The following is a 20,073-nucleotide window of genomic DNA, read 5'->3' as shown; positions in this document are numbered from 1 at the left end:
AAAAAAAAAAAAAAACAGTTTGTTAGTTGCTACGAGTAAGTGACCAACCGGGTCAAATTACCGTAGCTAGATTGTACTGATGATCATTTTGTTAAATATTAGCATATTTAATTGAAGATTAGTAGTATATCAGTGTCATCAGCTCCAACTTAAACTCTTATAAACAAATCGTGTTGCCTTGTTTTTAGGCGACAGCGGATAATTTTTTAATATTATTTTGAGTAGATTTTGACTGGTGGATTTTAGAGTTCAAAGGAATAATAGAGTCTTAGGATGATAGGATCAAGTATCAACCCACAATATGAATATGAGTTAAAAGAAACTACGCATGTGTGTAATTACATCTATTAAAATGTAAGACAGATCATATACATATATAATATATATCCCTTACCAAATTCGACGAGAATGTTAAGATAAGCGAATTAGGGCGTGACTGCACGAGTGGACGAAAAAGTTTCATCAACAAAAAGCCAAGTGATTAATGATAATATGAGTATGTTATGTGTATATTAAAACATAATGAGCTATAAAGAAACAACCTATGAGAAAAATATACTGAATTAAAACTAATTTGTGTTTGATCGAAAATGTTCGACTCTTTTTGTACATCCCCAAGATTTGAGGTACCATGTCACTTCCACCTTCTGTACCTATCTCATTTAGTATAATATATTACGCTATTACATAACTCGACGATGTTTAGGACGAGTAATCAATCACTAACAAAAAAGAATGAAATTTATGATAGCAATTAGAATCGTCTGTTGACTCATATGCATTCATTCCCAAAACAAAATTTCGTGGTCGACCATATTTTTTACCTAAAACTATAAAACTGAAATATATATATGAAACTCTCAAAGTTAATTATAGAGCAAGCTTTACATTTTGTTGTTAGATAACTATTGAATTGATTAATCATATCGTTGATTGTTAGCATTTCCTCATGGAAACATTAACGTCCTTCTTTTTTTTTTTTTTTTTCTTCAACGTCTTTACTTTAAACTTTCTATTTTATTTTCTTAATTAGAAGTACAACAAACTTCATTTTTTAACTTATAAAATGAATTATACAATAATTTTATANTTTTTTTTTTTTTTTTTACTTCAACGTCTTTACTTTAAACTTTCTATTTTATTTTCTTAATTAGAAGTACAACAAACTTCATTTTTTAACTTATAAAATGAATTATACAATAATTTTATATACACATTTTAAAGATTTTTTTTATAAAAAAAAACACAGACGCGTGGAGGAGACACTGGGGAAGCAAAAGGGGCGTTACTAACTTTCTAAGGGAACGGCGCGTGGGACCTACGTGACGTATGACGTCATTCATTTTTCTTTCACTCGCTAAAGGCAGTTACAATCACTATCGCCATGTGTACTTCTGTTATTGGCACACGTAGCTACGTTTTTTTTTTTGTTTCCTTTCAAACCGAGAGATTTTAGACATTTTGACTCCCGGGTTACTTCGGTTCACTCTGATCTCGTTAATAAACCGAAATCGAATCCATTAACCTTCACTTTCACAGTTTACGGTAATTATCGATGGGGAACGTGAAGTTAAAATATGGGAATGGATGAGTTAACAATGCTCTAGTAGTATGCGACTATGCGTAACTAATTTAACTATTTCGTAAGCTAATAGTGATTTTGTTTTCTTATCCATATTTTTACTTGAGAAGGTCTTTAATCAGTTACGTACGCTTTTGCATTATTATTCCGATTATACAAATTTTGGAAAATCGAATCATTAAAGAAAATAACTAAGACCTAGCATTTCTTTATGCACTATGGCTATTAAATTGATAAAATAGTATACTATTTTTTAATGGCATGCATTTTGTAAATATAATAATTTTTGATGGCCTAATTTAATTAGACGTCAAGTCATAATTTGATAACTTATTTAATGATATGAATTTATTTTATTTATTTATCCATCTTGTATACGTAATTCATATAATTAAAGTCGTGAGATACTGAGATGTCTCCAAAAATAATATTTCACATGTAAATTCACAGTAAATAAAGAGAAAGCAAGAACTTTATTTTTCTTGGAAAATAAAATTTTATCACGAGATGTTCCAAGGGAAATAGATAATCAAACGATTTTTCCCTTTTTATGTCTCTTTTGATTTATAAATGATATAATTGTGTCATTAAAGGTTATATAACATATGAGAAATAATAATAGAAGAGGCTTATCCCATGTTTGCTTCACGCAAACAACTAAATACGAGATAGCTAGAAAGAGAAAAGAGAGAGAGAGATCGTTCTTCTTTTATTTTTTCCTTTTTTTTTGTGGTTAGCTTTGTCCTCGCGTGGCTTTAAAGACTTTCTTCTCTATACTCTCCTCTTACCAAACCCTAATTCTCCTCTCTTGATTCCCTTTTCTCAAATATTCATCTCTTCTTTAAACAATACCAAACTTAAATCTCAATACATTTTTTTCTCAACACCCTAAACAAAAGAGAGAAAGAGAGCAACAACTCGTTCATTGTGTGAGGGTGATCATGAGCGGTGGTGGGAACACAATCACTGCCGTGGGAGGCGGAGGTGGTGGTTGTGGTGGAGGAGGAGGTAGCAGCGGGGGTGGAGGAAGCAGTAGTGGCAGTGGGGGTGGCGGCCCATGTGGTGCTTGTAAGTTTCTAAGGAGAAAGTGTGTGCCGGGATGTATATTTGCACCCTACTTCGACTCCGAGCAAGGCTCAGCTTATTTTGCAGCGGTGCATAAAGTGTTCGGAGCCAGTAACGTCTCGAAGCTTCTTTTGCACATACCAGTTCATCGAAGGTCCGATGCTGTCGTAACTATTTGCTATGAAGCTCAGGCTCGGATAAGGGACCCTATCTATGGTTGCGTCGCTCACATCTTTGCTCTTCAGCAACAGGTAATTAATTTAACCTTTTTTGGTAAAGAATTATTAAAATGCGTTGGAAATCACTATATGTGAAACATACTTCTTGAATTAAACTAACCAAAAATTATTTTGATGACAGTTACGTTTTTCTTTTCCAAAGTAGCAAACTTCAGTTTCGTTTGGGAATATATATAATTTTCTAGTCATGTAAATTAGGTTAAAGATGAACAATTTTTTGGGTGCATGAAATGAAATCTTCTTAGAGTTTTTCGAGAGCTTGTCACTTTCTTGAGTTTTCTTGGTTATCTAATCTTCTACTTTGAGTATAAAGGAAAAAAGGCATGGTTGTCTGGTTAATTACTTATGAAATCTCTTAAAATAATGTATTATGCAATTATATAAAAATGATACGGTCGTGACAAGTCCCATTGCAAAATTATGGAGTTTTTGTTTCTTTGCTGGTTTTCGGGAATTGGTCGGGCTACAATTTTCTGTGTTAATACGTAGATATACCAATTTTTGTATTTTCCACTATATATCGATCTTTTTCTATCGTACTATGAATATAAAATAGTAGTATTTATTTTGTGTATAAACATTATTTTGTTTCTTCGCATTTAATTAGTTTCATTAACTGTTACTGTATCTGCATGTCCATATTCCATGTGATAATGGGATGAATCTATACCATGCGTGTCATTAAAAATTATTACTCTCTATGTTAGAATACCTTACATAAATTGTGGCTTAACAACCTTAACAATCGAAAATACATTAATTCGATTTCTGAATGAAAGTAAATCAAGCTGAATAGAAGGGTAATTAATTAAACTTTTAGATAAGTATAATCAATTACATGAAATCAGAAGTTTTAAAATTTAACACGTATAAACCATTTTTAGGATAGTTAAAACTATCACGTACGTTAAACGTATAAAAAAAACTAAGAGATAGAGATTTCACTTATCAAACTAACCGTATTATGTTGGCAAGAAATTGCAAGGCATAAATTAGTCGCATCCTCACGTAATGTCCTGAAAGTTACATAGTATCATTTTATATATTTTTTTCTAACTCGTAAAATGTATACATAGGTGGTGAATCTACAAGCAGAAGTTTCTTACTTACAAGCCCATTTGGCATCACTAGAGCTACCTCAACCACAAACACGGCCACCGTCTCTATCGCAGCAGCAACCGCTCTATTTCGCACCTCCTCCGCCTTTCTCCATAACCGATATACCTGCATCAGTCTCACCCTTACCCTCAACCTACGATCTAGCCTCCATCTTCGATCAAACTACACCGTCTTCGGCGTGGGCCACACAACAACGAAGGTTCGTTGATCCACGCCAGCAATACGGTGTATCATCGTCATCTTCGGCCGCTGCCACCATAGGCCTCGGTGGTGAAAACAGTGACCTTCAAGCATTAGCACATGAACTCCTCCATAGACAAGGATCTCCTCCGCCCGCAGCAACCGACGATTCGCCGTCTCGGTCTATGTCTAGATGAGTTGGTTTTGAATCTTTTGATCGTTACATCTACCTGTTTGTTATTAGGAAAATTAAATTACTACTCAATAAAATTTAATTTTCTTCGAATATTATAAGGAAATGTTGATTATAATTTGTCTAACATTTACACTGTATTTTCCAAACTTGTTCTGGTGACTATATCTTATTTGCCGTTATATTTTTCACCTATTATTAAGTTTGAATATAACTCAGTCTTACGTTTTTACTAAATTAGTTGTCAAACGATATCTTCATAGTTCATACTTCATACTTTTGCCTTGGGGGATTTTCTCGCAAGGCCCTTTGTTATCGTGGGCCTTAACCTTCATTTTGTTGTTGTTGTCAAGCTCTTTTTTAACCCCTCACACTCTTAAGTTTTATAATATCTGCTTCTTTATCCAGAAAATGAAGTTACAGAGTTATAAACTTATAGCATATATGATACAATTAAACTACGAATCATCCAGATATCAAAATTTGCAAGGAGCACAACCAATAGACTAATAAATAATTCGAAAAAGTGTTTACACTAACTGTTTCAACAAAAAGTCTTATTCGCTAGCTGATTTACGTGTACGTTATTGTTTTTTTTTCTTCATAGAAAATAATTCACGGCCTTATCAAGCTCAACACAATTTCGATTTTAAACTTCTGTTGTTTTGTTGTTGGTGCTACATGCATTCTTACTCGTCCTACATTCTATTGGGCCTTGACCTAGGTTTAGGCCAGTTTTAACACTCTCGCAAGTCGCAATGGGTTTGGTTGAGCTTGATAAGGTCGTAAACTTTCATGACTGGTAATGATGGTTTAAGCTCTCTAGATCGGGAATTTCGGTTTTTTTTTTCTTTTCGAAATTCGATAACGTAGACGTATTTTAGTATTTTTAGTTCAATGTTGTATAGTACACATATACATGACGGGAATTTTCATGTAATTATATAAAAGAGCTCGTTTACGTTAGACTTTTTAATAAATCTATATCACTATGTGAATAAGCCAGGGGAAAGGTGAACTGTTTTTTTCTTCTTTAATTCGTATAATTATAGTACTATATAGAAAGCTAGTTATTAGTTAACTTCGTCTATATATATATCTTATTGTTAGTTTCGTTATCGAACTCACTTTTTATTTTCTTATTTCGTCCCATGCACAATATTTAATATTAAGCGACATCAAACGCAATCATTTTGTTGAATGTTGCAAGATTAGAATAACAAAGCTTGCACTTCCTTACATGTCGGAGCTCTCTCCTGTAAAATATTTGCATCTATAAATCTTGATATAACTATTAAATTGTACCTTTATCTCCCATATTTGCTTATATATTGAATGTTAGTATTATATAACTTTTTGACTCTTTGTCTCTCTCTGTTAATTGCTACCTATGTTTCCTTCGTTATTATGATAGTCAGATTTGCTGATAACAAAATTTTCAATTATCGATGTTTGTTAGAATTTTATTTTTCATAATCTCTACGAAATTATACTGAAATTTAGTGTATTTTTTTATTCTTTCAAATATTATGATAACTATGTGCTTTCTCTGTTTTTCCTGTAGAAATAAGATAATGTACATTTTTAAAGACAGCCATTTACGAATACGCAGATCACTCTCTTTGGTTAATATTCAACTTTCATCTCTGAATTTTGTTTGTTTGTCATTTATGTACAAAATATTCGAATAAACAATCATAAATTTGAATATAATGTCGTAGGAGAACAGATGATAGATAGTTTCTACGGTCGATTTAGATAAGTAACTAAGAACCATAATCAACGCCCAACAACAACATAAACAAAAATTAATGAGAGAAGATTATGATTGTAATAACATTTAATTAAATAATCCAAATGCGTCGTGCTTTGATGCTTAAGTTGATGTTAAGAGAATCGTTGACATTTTGGCACCGAGTTCTCGAGGCATATGTTCGTTTCAAAAGAAGATCAAAGATAATTAATAATTCCAAGTAAATCGCTGTCCATCACATGACAACCTCGGCTGTGGACCTGTGGTCCATTCTTTTTAATCTCTTTTTTTTTTTCAATTTTTTTCTATACAGATTACTCGGGGTGGCTCGCATAATTACTTATTCTTTTTTTTTTTTTTTTTACGGTTCTTGCTTTCAGTGGTTATATATTCGTAGATAGGTAAAAAAAAAAAAAAACTTTCAATAGAGTTATAAGTCTCGGGTGAATATGGAATGGTACGCAAGATTTAGACGAATGATGTTTTTTTTGTTAAGGTGATGATAAACACCAACTTGATTGATTAGGTTAGAAAATGACATTTGGTAATATCTTGTAATATATAATTGAATAGATGACATATCTTTTGTCTTCAACATTTTAGCCATAAAGAACTTGTCCATTGCGAGTTATATGTCCTTAAGCTTGAGTGCCTTTTCATACGAGTTATATATATTCACATAAGGTCACATATCCAAAAAAGCAAAGCATATATGACAAATTCCGATATGGATTTACGTAATAGATTAAAAAGTTATTGGGTGCCAAAAAAATGCATCGAGCTATGTTTTGCTTTTGTCTATATTACACGTCCGTCCTTATCTCTCACTTAAATCAAACCATTAGCTTTTCATTTCTACTTAACCGATATTTTCATATTCCATAGTTTGCGAATCTGATTGAGAAAGTTACATTCTTTCTACAAGATTTATAAATTTTCTGAAAACAGAGTTTCTAAAAATACCCTACCAACAATTATTTATAAGAGACTGCATGTCACTGCTTGTGTTTTGTTCTTTCGTTTTCTTACAAAACTATTTCATATTTATAGAGACTAGTACATAGGTTACGTTATAGTTTTTTTTTTTTGTCAACAGGTTACGTTATAGTTATGTTGAGTGACTTTAAATAACCGATTACATAGTGAATTATATTCATGAATATTTTGAAGATAATTATATCAAATGCCTCCTAAATTGTTTATCAATGTAATCTTATACTTATAAATGGATATATACTTAATATAGCAATTTGGAAATACTAATTTCCTCTTTTTATATTATCACATACAATTATGCTGTCTCGATTTAATATGACACTGAGAGCTAAGAGATAATACACACAACAGTCCATAGCTTTTCGAAAAATATTAATTGGTTAATAATTATGTCTTACATTCCAAATGAATTACTTATATGGATTAAAATTCGATTTTATAGTGACAATCATGTGATTATCATCGTCAGCTATATATCTCAATTCGATTAAAATAATGAACTTATATACACATGATAAGAAAAGGTAAGATGTGAACATTAATGAGCATATGCAATTCACTGAGCTAAGAGATTATACACACACAACAGTCCAAATGTCTAGTTATTCCTTTAAGCAAAAGAAAAAAAAGATTTAGTTATTCTCAAAATTTCTTGATAACTACAAAATGGGGGTTTACATAACATGTTAATTAGGCTTTAGTGAGTAATGATCCAAGTGGTATTAATGGTTGCAGATTTTGGTTTTTTCAAAAAGCAATTAGTTTAGAATATCTTAACATGGGTTTCAGAGCCACATGGCCCATCCTAATTGGATTTCAAGTGAAGACAAAAAACGTGAGATGCGAGTGGTTAGTCCGATGTCCACCCACCCGGATCGGTTCGGGTCGGGTGTCAGCGGGATCCGCGGGGGATGGGTGAGAATCACGCCCACACGTCCTGGTTTCAGATTCAACCTACATCTCTCTCTTCTTCCCATGCGGTCAACACACATTTTACTCTCTCTCTCTCTCTTTATGATTAACTACACGAGTAGTATACGTATTCGTATTCTGTATTCATTACGATACTTATATGAATATGATTTAAGATACCATATAAATAGAATGGCAAAAGAAAATTAAAAGTGGAACAACAAAATTTGGATTTACTAGCGGGATGATCGCCGACGTTCATAAACCATACTCTTTTTTTTTTTCCATAATATTTGCATAATACTTATTATTTGATTTTTTGCTGATCACCGAAAGATCCCTAGATGACATATGTTTATGAACGTTATAATAAAAAAAAAAAAAAGTGTTAACATTATCGACCATGGTACAGACTATATGTAAACATAACAAACACATATAGCCCACAAATTTGTTTTTATATAGTTGTAATGGTGTTAGACTGAGGAATTTCCTCAAGGTTGTTCCCCAATCATCACATATCTATAAAGAATACCCTTGTTTTTCTTATATTGGCTGAATATTGTTTTATATATCATGTAGTATATAATATGGAATCAAGAAGAAAACAAAAGCTAAGGACCTTTTAGTAGACATTATGAAACTTGTAAGGGATCATGTGTATAGTATTATTTATGTATACATAAATTTTATATGTAGAACGCCGTATTATTAATAAATAATCCGACATAATTAATGAATCACATAAAAATAGTTATTAAAGAGGTATACTCATATACATTTAAAACAAGATTTAATCAAGAGATCACAATTTTTAATGCTGGTCTATCTGCCCAACGTTTAACAAGCTTCAAAATTTCAGTATCCAGCATTAATTGAGTAGTACTATACTACTATCTTTGGTAATGAAAACTAAATTTGTTGATTAAACCTTTTTTTAATCACATAATCGAATCCAGAGCGGTATGCCTGTATATGTAACAGCGATTCTAAAACGTATGTTATTTTTGTATTTAAAGTTGAGATATTTTTTATCGTAACATGCATCATTTATATTTTTTGTAGTTATTCGTGATTCTAACTATTTGTTAAAATAAAATAAAATGTATATATAAATAGGAAAACAAATAAAGTGGAAAACAAGAAAGTAATGAGAAGTGGCACTGTCAAACACTTTTTGAGATGTCTTGTCCGGAGAATGTTACATTGGTGGGGTGAGAAGAAGTACAAGAAGAACTGAAGAAGCTTTTACATATTTTTGGGAAATTTGACAGTTTTGACATATTTTAAGGTAAGTTATTCGAATGTAGAAAATATATACTACTCCCTCCGTTTTAAAATATAAGATGTTTTAAGCAAAGCACGCAGATTAAGAAGTCTCTACTTTTAACAAGTTCAACCAATCAGAAATAATACTGCATAATATAAAATACTAAACTAATCTAAAAGTTGCATTGAAATTTGAAAGCATCCTATATTATGAAACAAAAAACTTCTCCAAAACATCCTATATTTTGAAACGGAGGGAGTACTATTTTTGTGAAAACACACCCGTTGGTGACCAAAAATATTCCCCAGCATCGTGACGTGAAAGCCACCCTTCTGAATCTGATCTTTCAGTTTCAGGCACATCCTGAAAACTGAGTCAATGTTTTCAAAAGTAAATTAGTTACCACAATTAAATGAAGGCCTTCACGCGTGTCAGTCAGCGGCTGCACGTGCGAGTGTGAGCTGGTCCTCGCTGGCTGGTCTTGTTACGTGAAGGCATCGCAACCGACGGGGACAAACATCCAACGGCGTCTGACGCGCCTGTCATCCTCTCTTTCCTCCACTCCCCTGTCTCTTTAGTCTTTCCCCAAGCTTACGCGATTTACGAGCTTGAATCTGCCTGCCTTATCGACCCAACATAATTAATCTCTGTATATATACATTTTATAATACTATACTACTAGTAGTGGTAAATACTAGTTACTTGCTTTATGCTCATAAAAGGAATTTAAAGTCAGTTTTACTTGATAATGTCTTATTGGTTACTAATATAAAATGGTGCAACGATATATATATATATATATATATATCCAAAATTACATAAATTTTTACGGAGGTGAATTAGACAACGAATTAAATTGAAGCTGATGTTAAACGTGTAGTATTATTAGCCAACGACCAGTTGATGTTGTAAACCAAACATACGACTGGTAACACGTATATAGTAGTATAATTTTGACTCTGATACAAAACGTGAAAATAAAAGAAAAATGTGATTACTAAAACATAAATTGAAGTACACAGATATTATTTTAAATATTTATGAAATAAAATAACAGTATCCATATTTTTCAGAATAGTATAATTCAAGGCAGCAGTAAGTATATACATTATAGAATTAAGTGGTTATGCTAGATTTTAAGTGAAATATTTTAAACAGTTTCTGTCATCATCCAACCACAATAACGTCTCTTCTTCACATTTTCATCGTCTTTTCTCCAATTCAACTCTTAATTATTTGTCACTAACTTTCATGCACTTTAATTAATCTTAACGTACGTATATATGCGGACACATGTATGTTTTAAAATTATTTTTTGTTAACAAGAAAAACAAATCAGTAATGTGAAAACAAAGAAAAAAAATCATATGCATTGGGAGTCTTATTCCTTAATGGTTGTTTAAGAATTGTCCTATCAAGGCAAATCGAAATTTCTCATACATAAACACAAATTAAACTGACACATGCATCATAGTACATTTCTTTTATTTATATATGTGATTTAAAAGGAAAATATCTATAGATAAGCTTATAAATTCTACCAACATTATTGTATACAGAATATACTGTTATATTTTTCTCTATAAAAGTTTGAATGCGTGTGTATAAAATTGTTGTTATTTTTTAAAAAATGTTCTACCGTTACATCGATAAACATAGTACGAGTATAAAAGAAAAGACTCGTGATTGTTGGCAAGAAAAAGAAAAAAAAAAGACTCGTGAATTGAAAAAATATGTAGTTAAAGACCGTACATTAAGGCATGTACCACCTACAAAATCATGCATATATGCATCAGTTTTATCATCAGCTTAATTAAAAACAAAAATTAAAAATAGTTTCTGATTCAATATAGATTATAGACTCGTGCGCTTCAATTTGTGTGTCCATTATAATGTTTGATATAATCTCACGCATCCATGGACTATATCTAGTAAACCTCATCCAATATTTTCACGAATTAAAAAAAAACCTTGTAATAATTTTTACAATTAAAGTTGGAGACAAACACACAACTGAAAATTATTACACAAACAAAAGATTTAGAAAAAAAAAAAAGTAGAGCCCACAAAGTGACACAGTAGGTAGGACCCACACACCGCCCATGCGGCACGCTGTCTATCTAAACCAAAACTAAACCCATTCATCATCTTTCATCTGAATACTCTCTTAACCCTTAACCTCCTCTTCTTCTCAGACCTAACCCTAAACCCATCTCTCTCTCCTCTCTCTCCCTCTTCTTCTTACAAAGCTTCATCTTCATGTATTACTAGTCCAGCTCTAGTTTCATTAATTAACCTTTTGTTCCTCTCTTCCTTTAATTAACCTCTCTCTTCTTCAATCGTTTCTTCCCTTAATTAATTGAATTGAGCTCTATTTTGTACATCATCGTCAAGCTAAGCTATTGGTTTTTGATTCTAGTTGAAGAGAAGAGAGGAGATTTATTGATTAATTAGGGTTTTCAATTGTTTGCTTTCCAATCAAGAAATAATTAATGGATCAGGTCTCTCGCTCTCTTCCTCCACCTTTTCTCTCAAGAGATCTCCATCTTCACCCACACCATCAATTCCAGCATCAGCAGCAGCAGCAGCAACAGAACCACGGCCACGAGATCGACCAGCACCGAATAGGCGGGCTAAAACGTGACAGAGACGCTGAGATCGATCCCAACGAGCACTCTTCTGCCGGAAAAGATCAAAACACTCCCGGCTCAGGGGGAGAAAGCGGCGGAGGCGGAGGAGGCGATAATCATATCACGAGAAGGCCACGTGGCAGACCAGCGGGGTCCAAGAACAAACCAAAACCACCAATCATCATCACTCGAGACAGCGCAAACGCTCTCAAATCTCATGTCATGGAAGTTGCAAACGGATGTGACGTCATGGAGAGCGTTACCGTCTTCGCTCGCCGTCGTCAACGTGGCATCTGCGTTCTTAGCGGAAACGGCGCCGTTACTAACGTCACCATAAGACAACCGGCTTCAGTACCTGGTGGTGGCTCGTCAGTCGTTAACTTACACGGACGTTTCGAGATTCTCTCACTCTCGGGATCTTTCCTTCCTCCACCTGCTCCACCAGCTGCGTCAGGTCTAACGATTTACTTAGCCGGTGGTCAAGGACAGGTCGTTGGAGGAAGCGTGGTTGGTCCACTCATGGCTTCGGGACCTGTGGTGATTATGGCAGCTTCGTTTGGGAACGCTGCGTATGAGAGGTTGCCGTTAGAGGAAGATGATCAAGAAGAGCAAACGGCTGGAGCGGTTGCTAATAATATCGATGGAAACGCAGCGATGGGTGGTGGGACGCAAACGCCAACGCAGACTCAGAATCAGACGCAGCAGCAGCAGCAGCAACAACAGTTGATGCAAGATCCGACGTCGTTTATACAAGGGTTGCCTCCTAATCTTATGAATTCTGTTCAGTTGCCAGCTGAAGCTTATTGGGGAACTCCACGACCATCTTTCTAAATCACCAAAAAAACAAGTACTTAGATACGTTCGTTGTTTTAAATTTATAATCTCTCTTCTCAGTCAAATTTTAATTTCCCTTTTTCTTTTTCTTCTTCTTTGTTTTCTAAAGATAATTGTAGTCTTTGACGAAGATTCGTGGTACGTATGAATCGAAGAGAATCGTTTTGGTCATGGTATTGATCGATTTTTAGGTTTGAGAGGAGGGTTGTGTGTTTGCGTTGACTAGGAGGAGATTATAAATTGTTGATTTATGAGTTTTTATATTCATGTGTTGGTGATTATTAGCTTTACGTCTATGTTGAATTATAGAGCATACGCTATGATTTGTTTGAAAGACTAAACAGGTTTACTAACAATGTTAAGCTGTTATTTTCTTCCGTTACTCTTTTGGTAAGAGGTCAAATAATGAATTTTTCGTTATAAACTCAATCACATTGGCTGTATAATTTTGCGTTCAAAGATTTTACAACGGTTTTTTTTTATAAAATTAAACGGCTATAGAAATATATATCATATTAAGCTGGAAAATAACAAGAAAAAAAAAAGAGAGATGATTGTTCCGAGGTTGGTAAGAAGATGGTGAGGCAAGAAGCATAATGACAAGAACAAGACTTGGGAACAAGGTGATTGCATTTGGCTTATACTTCTATGTTTACACATTTACACGGAAATTTTTGTATATAATATCCTAATATTAAAATTCAAAAATATTTTTAATAATCATTTTTCGGTTACATATACTACAAGAGAAAATTAAAAGGGTCGAAGTAGAAATAGATTCTAGAATTTGGAACAAGAAAATGATGAGTACATACATCGACGACTAAAACTCACTTGAGAGATGAGAAAGCAATTAAGAGAAGAGCATTGGGTGATGCACCGACGCACGTGCGTGTCTCTGAGAGAGAAAGAAGAAAAGTTCCTTTACGAGGCGATGAGTGAAAGTGTGAGAAGAAAGAGAGAGAGAGAGAGTTCCTTACTTCCAAAGCCACCTCCCTCCCACTTTGCCCATCATTCATTCCCTCCACTCTCTCTTTTTGCATTTATAACCACACTCCACCCTTTATTGTTTATATAACCTATGATTATATGAAGCTATCGGTCATTTTTGTTCTCCTAATTTAAACCAATATCAATCACAAGGATATTGATCCAAATTCCAAACAATAGATGATCAAGATTTTGAAAAATGAAAATATTCTGTTAAAACGCTTGATGCAACCATTTTGCTTACTTTTATATGGCTCAATGAGACTAATACTATGAGAGTATATGTATAATGAATGGCATTGATGTCTATATTTCCTTACTGTCACTATGTCAAGTATGGATATGAATTTGTTTTATTTATATAAACGTGGAAAGGAACAAAGTATTTTATGCTAATGTTTGATCTTCCTCCCTCTTTCATGGTTCAACCTTTTGAATCTTGCTGGTTTGCGATAAACATATAATAGCTACGTACCAATTAGTTCATTGGGATATATATAAGTATATAACCAACATATTTGGTCTATCATTCTGATTAGGTCCAAAAATAGATACAAAAATAGATTTCAGTATTGGGGAAGTTGGGCCTATACTGGTCATCAGAGTGCTCGTCGTTTGGTCAAAATCCGTCGAATTTGGGCCTGTAATGGGCTCAGAAGGGAGAGTTTTAGTATTCATTAAGGCTTATAATATATACTAGTTTAGTACTATACTTGGTTATCAAAAAAAAAAACATACAATATAGGGCAGTCACGATTGACCGTGTATGAACACGAACGTGCGTTGCATGAATTAAATATGCTCGATCCTCGCTTTACCCTACTAATATGGAAAGATTAAAATCCGAATGGAGCCCTTAATCATCATATTAAACGATTGTTTTAAGCTAAAAAAAAGTCTTCCAGAAGGATTTTATGCTATAAAAAAAACCTTAAAAAAACCAAAATTGACCTGAATAACTTAGCGAATCAAATCACGAACCCACGTGGCAAAATCTGAGGAGATAGAGATAGAGAGAAACAAAACAAAAACCCTAAAGGGCGGCTTTGTAAAATATTTTGCTTCCTCCGTCTCAAAGCTCCTCGCCGCTCTCTTCTTCTTCTTTCCTTGTTACACAAAAAATCCACACTGCTCGCTCTTCTTATCTTATCGGAATCTTTTCTCATTATGCTCATCCACCATTGTTACCAAAGCTCGATTGTTTCTCTTCTCTGTTCAACTATCATTGGAACTATTAGCATCATCATCGTCGTGAACTGATTTTTGTTTCCCAGCTTTTGGCGTGACGTTTTAAGGTTTTGGTTATATTTTTCTTTGTTCCTTTTGTGTGTGTTTCTCAAAGATGGCTGCTTTGAAAGGTTATGGTTTGTGTTCTATGGACTCTGCTCTACAATTCCCCTGCCCAAAGCGATTCAATGGCTACAAAAGGTTCGTTTCTCTTCTCCTCCTTTTATATCTTGCCTCCAGATATGTAAACGTTCTTCAGAGTTTTGCTGGAAAGCTTTTGTCTTTTTTACTTATCTTGATATCTGGAATTGGCTTTCATATTCATCGTCTCTAGTTGAAATTGAATCATAGAATTTCAATCAAACCGGTTTATGATCATTGAGAAATTGTTCTGCATATTGATTTGAGTCAATCTAATGTGTTGATAACCACAGAAGGAGCTCCAAATGGGTCTCTCCAACAGCAGCTGTTGTACCCAACTTTCATCTCCCTATGCGCAGCTTGGAGGTTAAAAACAGGTTTGTGTGTATGTCAATGATTATGATATCTTATACTGTATATATACTCTCTGTTTTGGAAGTTTATTTTATACCCGGGACTTGTTTTGGTTCTTGTCAGGACAAATACAGACGACATAAAAGCTCTACGTGTGATCACAGCTATCAAAACACCTTATCTACCTGATGGAAGATTCGACCTTGAAGCCTATGATGACTTAGTGAACATTCAGATACAAAACGGCGCTGAAGGTGTTATTGTTGGTGGTACAACTGGTGAAGGACAGTTGATGAGCTGGGACGAACATATTATGCTTATAGGCCATACTGTTAACTGTTTTGGTGGAAGCATCAAAGTCATTGGAAACACTGGTAGCAATTGTACAAGAGAAGCTATCCACGCTACTGAACAAGGGTTCGCTGTTGGAATGCACGCCGCTCTTCACATTAACCCTTACTATGGCAAGACTTCGATCGAGGGTCTAATAGCACATTTCCAATCAGTTCTTCATATGGGACCGACGATTATATACAATGTTCCTGCTCGAACAGGGCAAGATATACCTCCTCGTGTCATCTTCAAACTCTCTCAGAGTCCTAACTTGGCTGGTGTGAAGGAATGTGTTGGGAACAAGCGGGTTGAAGAGTATACTGAGAATGGAGTTGTTGTGTGGAGTGGGAATGATGATGAGTGTCATGATTCTAGATGGGACTATGGAGCAACCGGGGTTATATCTGTTACTAGTAACTTAGTTCCGGGTTTGATGAGGAAACTGATGTTTGAAGGTAGGAACTCGTCTTTGAACTCAAAGCTTCTACCTTTAATGTCTTGGCTATTCCATGAGCCAAACCCGATTGGATTGAACACTGCTTTGGCTCAGCTTGGAGTGTCGAGGCCTGTTTTCAGGTTACCGTGCGCCCCGTTGCCTCTGTCGAAGAGGCTTGAGTTTGTGAAACTGGTGAAGGAGATTGGACGAGAGCATTTTGTGGGTGAGAAAGATGTGCAGGCTCTTGATGATGATGATTTTATCCTTATCGCTCGATATTAGCATACTGTTACTTTTTTTTTCGGATCTTTGTTTTACTATCATTTGGTTTTATATATAGCTGATGAATGAAACTTATGGAATGATTTCATCATATTTCTGATCTTGTTTTGGTCTCTCATTCGTTATGTTCTGCTGCGTATACTCTGTTTCATTCAAGTGTTTTGGAAGGAGGATGAGTCCTTGTGATAGAAACGGCATGCATGTTTTGGAATGTATTGAATTGAAACGGCATGGCTTTGCCATCTTGGAACTGTCACTGCAGCGCCATGTGAAAATCATAAATTTTGGTTGGATACTCAAAAATCCAAAATTTAATACTAAGGTGATTCTCTACGTTGATTAGGGTACCCACGTCACGTGAGATGTTCGTACCCAGCTGTGTAAAATTTCTCGTCGATGGAGAGATTTATAAAAGAAAATAGTCTAAGTTTTTTTATTATACAAATGTTATCCAAACAAAGGAGTATATCAATTATGGATCTGTTGAGTAGTAGCAAATATAGAAAAAATAGATTAACCATTAACAAAAGAACTCAGGTACACAGAGAGATCGAGATTACATGAGAGATTAAACTAAAAAATAACATAAAAATTAGACGTATACCGAGTAAATAAATAACTAAACCCTTGATTATATAAACCCAACTTAGATAGAAGACTACTTTAAATAACCAAAATTTTATGGTTTTTTTTTTCTATTTCTTGGAGCCCCTCAGATCTTATTATTATTACTACTAATTCAGTAAAGAAAGAAGAATATGATCTTAGTGATTGGTGGATGGTCTTTATGGAACAGAGCAGATTTTTTTGGTCTGAAGCAAAGAGAAGAGAGCTTTGTTTTCTTGGTGAAGAAGAAGAGCTTTCTTCCTAAGTTTCTCGTTTTCTCGTATGATGTTTTGATTCTCCATGTAAAGCTTTAGATTGATCATCTCCATCTCCTTTTCTTCCCGCCACATCCTTCTCCTCCTGAAATAATTATTAAACAAGAAAAAGAAAAAAACAGAACATTAACTCGATTATATAATCTCCTAGATGTGTATTTGTGATGATGAAGAGATTGGAAACCTGGAGAGACGAGGGATACGAACGTGACTTTGTGTTTTGAGGTACAAAACTAATCTCGTGGGTGAGTCTGAAAATGGTTCTGAAGAACTCAAACACATCTTTGGAGCTTGAAGAGAGAAAAAGATAGAGAGAAGAAGTAGTGAGACGTTTTTGTTGAGTTGGGGAGAGATATAGACGCGTTATATACTTATATAGATGAAAGTTTGTGTTTGCATTATTCTTTTAGAGAGAGAGAGAGACTCCTTTAGAAGGTAATGATGGCGAAAGAAGAATCATGATTACAAAGGGACAGGGAAAAATGTGATGAGGGAGAGAAGATGAAGTTGAAATTTTTTGAGGATGAAGAAGAGAAGAAGTTTAACAAAGTCCTTTTCTCTCTCTATATATATCTCTCTATCAGTCTATCTTTTATTATTTTTTGACTGATTGATTTTAGTTAAACGAACTATTTAGAAGATAATTTTAAGAGGTTTTCCTAAAAAGCACAACTCACCGTTAAAAGGTACACAACGCACGACATAAACAAACTATTCAATTTTGGTTTATAACTTACAATACGTTTTTGTTTGTTTGTCAACTTAATTACAATGTTGACGGTGGCATGGAAAGCTTAAATCAAGGTGACAGTTAGTCAAATCTGCGTAACATTTGGCTCTACATGATAATAATACACTAGAGATTAGACTTTACAAATGTATATACATATTGACCTTATAAATTACTATTACAAGCTTTTTAAGATATAAAATAAACTTTATGGATCTTTGACCTAACTCAACTCAAATTCGGAAACCAGGCTTGTTAACTCTAGCTATGTCTCTATCCTTGCTCAACCAAATATGTTCATACATTATATTTTACCGTTACACATACTGACACACACATACATGTATAAATAATCTTCCCTTTACTTCAATACCGTTACAATAACAATAAATGGTTTTTTTTACACCAAAAAGTAAGAAAGTAATTTTATACCGTCTATGTGAAGAGATTAAACCTACAAAATTAATTACTACAACAAAAGATTCATTATCTGGAGGTTTATGAATCGATTTGGCAGATTTCTTTGACTGCCAAAAGGTCAAATCATGATTATTAAGGAGCCAAATAAGTCAAAAAAGGTTAGGAAGAGTACGTCAAAACCTCGATCTTCTTAACAAGTACAAGTGTGTTTCTCTTAACTTTTTTATAATCACCACAAGTCTTTGTCTTTTTTTATTTTTCTTTTCTTTTCCGGTTTAATATTGCTTTTCTCAAACCTAATCCCAGTTTTACCCTTCTTTTTCAAAAGGGAAAAAGAAGATTACGTACCTAAGCATCCAAGGTATAGAGAGTGTAAATCCAGAATTTTCAAATCGTTGAAAGTCATATCTAATGATGGTTAATCATTCCGTTAAATACATATCACAACCAAGACTTAAGTTCTAAAGTTGATTACATATCACAACCAAGTGAACCAACACCAATGTGTTGTCGTCGTTCCCCGTCCAATAGTTTTTTCTACATGTTGGATGTGTAATGTTAAGATTTTAAAACTAATAGCACTCTCATTTTCTTTTCCTTTTTTGGGCAGCAGTCTAAAAATCTACGATAAAACACATTTCGTGTTTGATTGAAATACATATTATTATGAAATCATACCCAAAAAGTAAAAAGATTATTTGCGGTAAATTTTATAGACTAAACATGAAACGCAACACACATGTAGAAATTATGTAACTGTAGTTCGTATATACATTTTTAATTTACGATCTCTTATAACCTACGTATTGATATAAAGCCAATCCTAAAGTCAATTCTCTAGTATGTTTCACCCTCCAACCCGTTAAAAAGGGGGTAGTTTTGATATTAAACAGTAAACACCAATCCATATGATTATGAATTATGATTTTAGTATATAAAATGAAAATATTTCGGGGGGAAGTCCGTAAGAGAATCAGGTGAAAAAAGTACCAAAAGGAAATCATGGCTCGTGATGGATCACGTGAGGCAGCGGAGGTTGGGCGTTGGGGTTTAGGGAATGGTTCTGAAACTTGGAAGGGAGAGGAAAAAAAGTGTGAAATGGATACAACCGAATCGGGTGCAGTGACTTTTTTAGCAATATTATACATGTATGACAGTATGAGTATTGTATGTAGTAGTGGAAAAAGTCATGGAGTACTCGAGTAGGAGTAGAAGCAAAAGCCAAAGCACATTTAATTTGGAAAACGAAACCACCGATTTGGCTTCTTCTTCCCACAATCATCATACCCATTTGCCATAATAACCCCATTCCCCCCCACTCGACGACGATGGATTCTTCATCATTATCATCAACCATCATCATGCATTATGAATTTTTGTGGGCTATTTTTCTTTTTTTCTTCTTCTCCTCAATGCTCAAAACCCACATGCACATGCCCAATCCCGTTTCTTCTTCTTCTCGTATAGCCCAATCAGTAATACTCAATATTTTCCAAACTAAAGATT

At 34.1% G+C, this 20,073-nt stretch overlaps 4 protein-coding genes across 4 annotated transcripts; 3 read left to right on the top strand and 1 right to left on the bottom strand.

Moving 5' to 3' along the window:
• On the top strand, positions 2,232 to 4,557 carry LOC104784793 (LOB domain-containing protein 18). Its single transcript, XM_010509871.2, has 2 exons — positions 2,232 to 2,898; positions 3,963 to 4,557. Exons 1-2 carry the CDS (start codon positions 2,524 to 2,526, stop codon positions 4,380 to 4,382), a joined length of 795 nt encoding a protein of 264 aa, XP_010508173.1. The 5' UTR covers positions 2,232 to 2,523; the 3' UTR covers positions 4,383 to 4,557.
• On the top strand, positions 11,423 to 13,057 carry LOC104784792 (AT-hook motif nuclear-localized protein 22). The gene has a single exon (XM_010509869.2). The coding sequence runs from the start codon at positions 11,802 to 11,804 to the stop codon at positions 12,768 to 12,770; it is 969 nt and encodes a 322-aa protein (XP_010508171.1). The 5' UTR covers positions 11,423 to 11,801; the 3' UTR covers positions 12,771 to 13,057.
• Positions 14,801 to 16,654, top strand: LOC104784791 (4-hydroxy-tetrahydrodipicolinate synthase 2, chloroplastic). Its single transcript, XM_010509868.2, has 3 exons — positions 14,801 to 15,191; positions 15,425 to 15,508; positions 15,609 to 16,654. The coding sequence occupies exons 1-3, from the start codon at positions 15,106 to 15,108 to the stop codon at positions 16,534 to 16,536; spliced, it is 1,098 nt and encodes a 365-aa protein (XP_010508170.1). The 5' UTR covers positions 14,801 to 15,105; the 3' UTR covers positions 16,537 to 16,654.
• Positions 17,035 to 19,876, bottom strand: LOC104788752 (protein LITTLE ZIPPER 1). Its single transcript, XM_010514536.1, is given in 4 exon segments — positions 17,035 to 17,502; positions 17,602 to 17,702; positions 17,704 to 17,820; positions 19,766 to 19,876. Coding segments are annotated over 4 exon segments (510 nt in total). The 3' UTR covers positions 17,035 to 17,321.

Source organism: Camelina sativa, chromosome 5 (genome assembly GCF_000633955.1).
Source record: "Camelina sativa cultivar DH55 chromosome 5, Cs, whole genome shotgun sequence".
Classification (NCBI taxonomy): domain Eukaryota; kingdom Viridiplantae; phylum Streptophyta; class Magnoliopsida; order Brassicales; family Brassicaceae; genus Camelina; species Camelina sativa.
The sequence above is the reverse complement of the archived record's forward strand: the minus strand, read 5'-3'. Positions and strand labels throughout refer to the sequence as shown.

Excerpts from the sequence above, each read along its gene's own strand:
- LOC104784793 (XM_010509871.2), top strand. The coding sequence starts at position 2,524 with ATGAGCGGTGGTGGGAACACAATCACTGCCGTGGGAGGCGGAGGTGGT. Across the intron at positions 2,899-3,962 it reads TCTTTGCTCTTCAGCAACAG|GTGGTGAATCTACAAGCAGA; the intron begins GTAATTAATTTA and ends ATGTATACATAG.
- LOC104784792 (XM_010509869.2), top strand. The coding sequence starts at position 11,802 with ATGGATCAGGTCTCTCGCTCTCTTCCTCCACCTTTTCTCTCAAGAGAT.
- LOC104784791 (XM_010509868.2), top strand. The coding sequence starts at position 15,106 with ATGGCTGCTTTGAAAGGTTATGGTTTGTGTTCTATGGACTCTGCTCTA. Across the intron at positions 15,192-15,424 it reads CGATTCAATGGCTACAAAAG|AAGGAGCTCCAAATGGGTCT; the intron begins GTTCGTTTCTCT and ends TGATAACCACAG. Across the intron at positions 15,509-15,608 it reads AGCTTGGAGGTTAAAAACAG|GACAAATACAGACGACATAA; the intron begins GTTTGTGTGTAT and ends GGTTCTTGTCAG.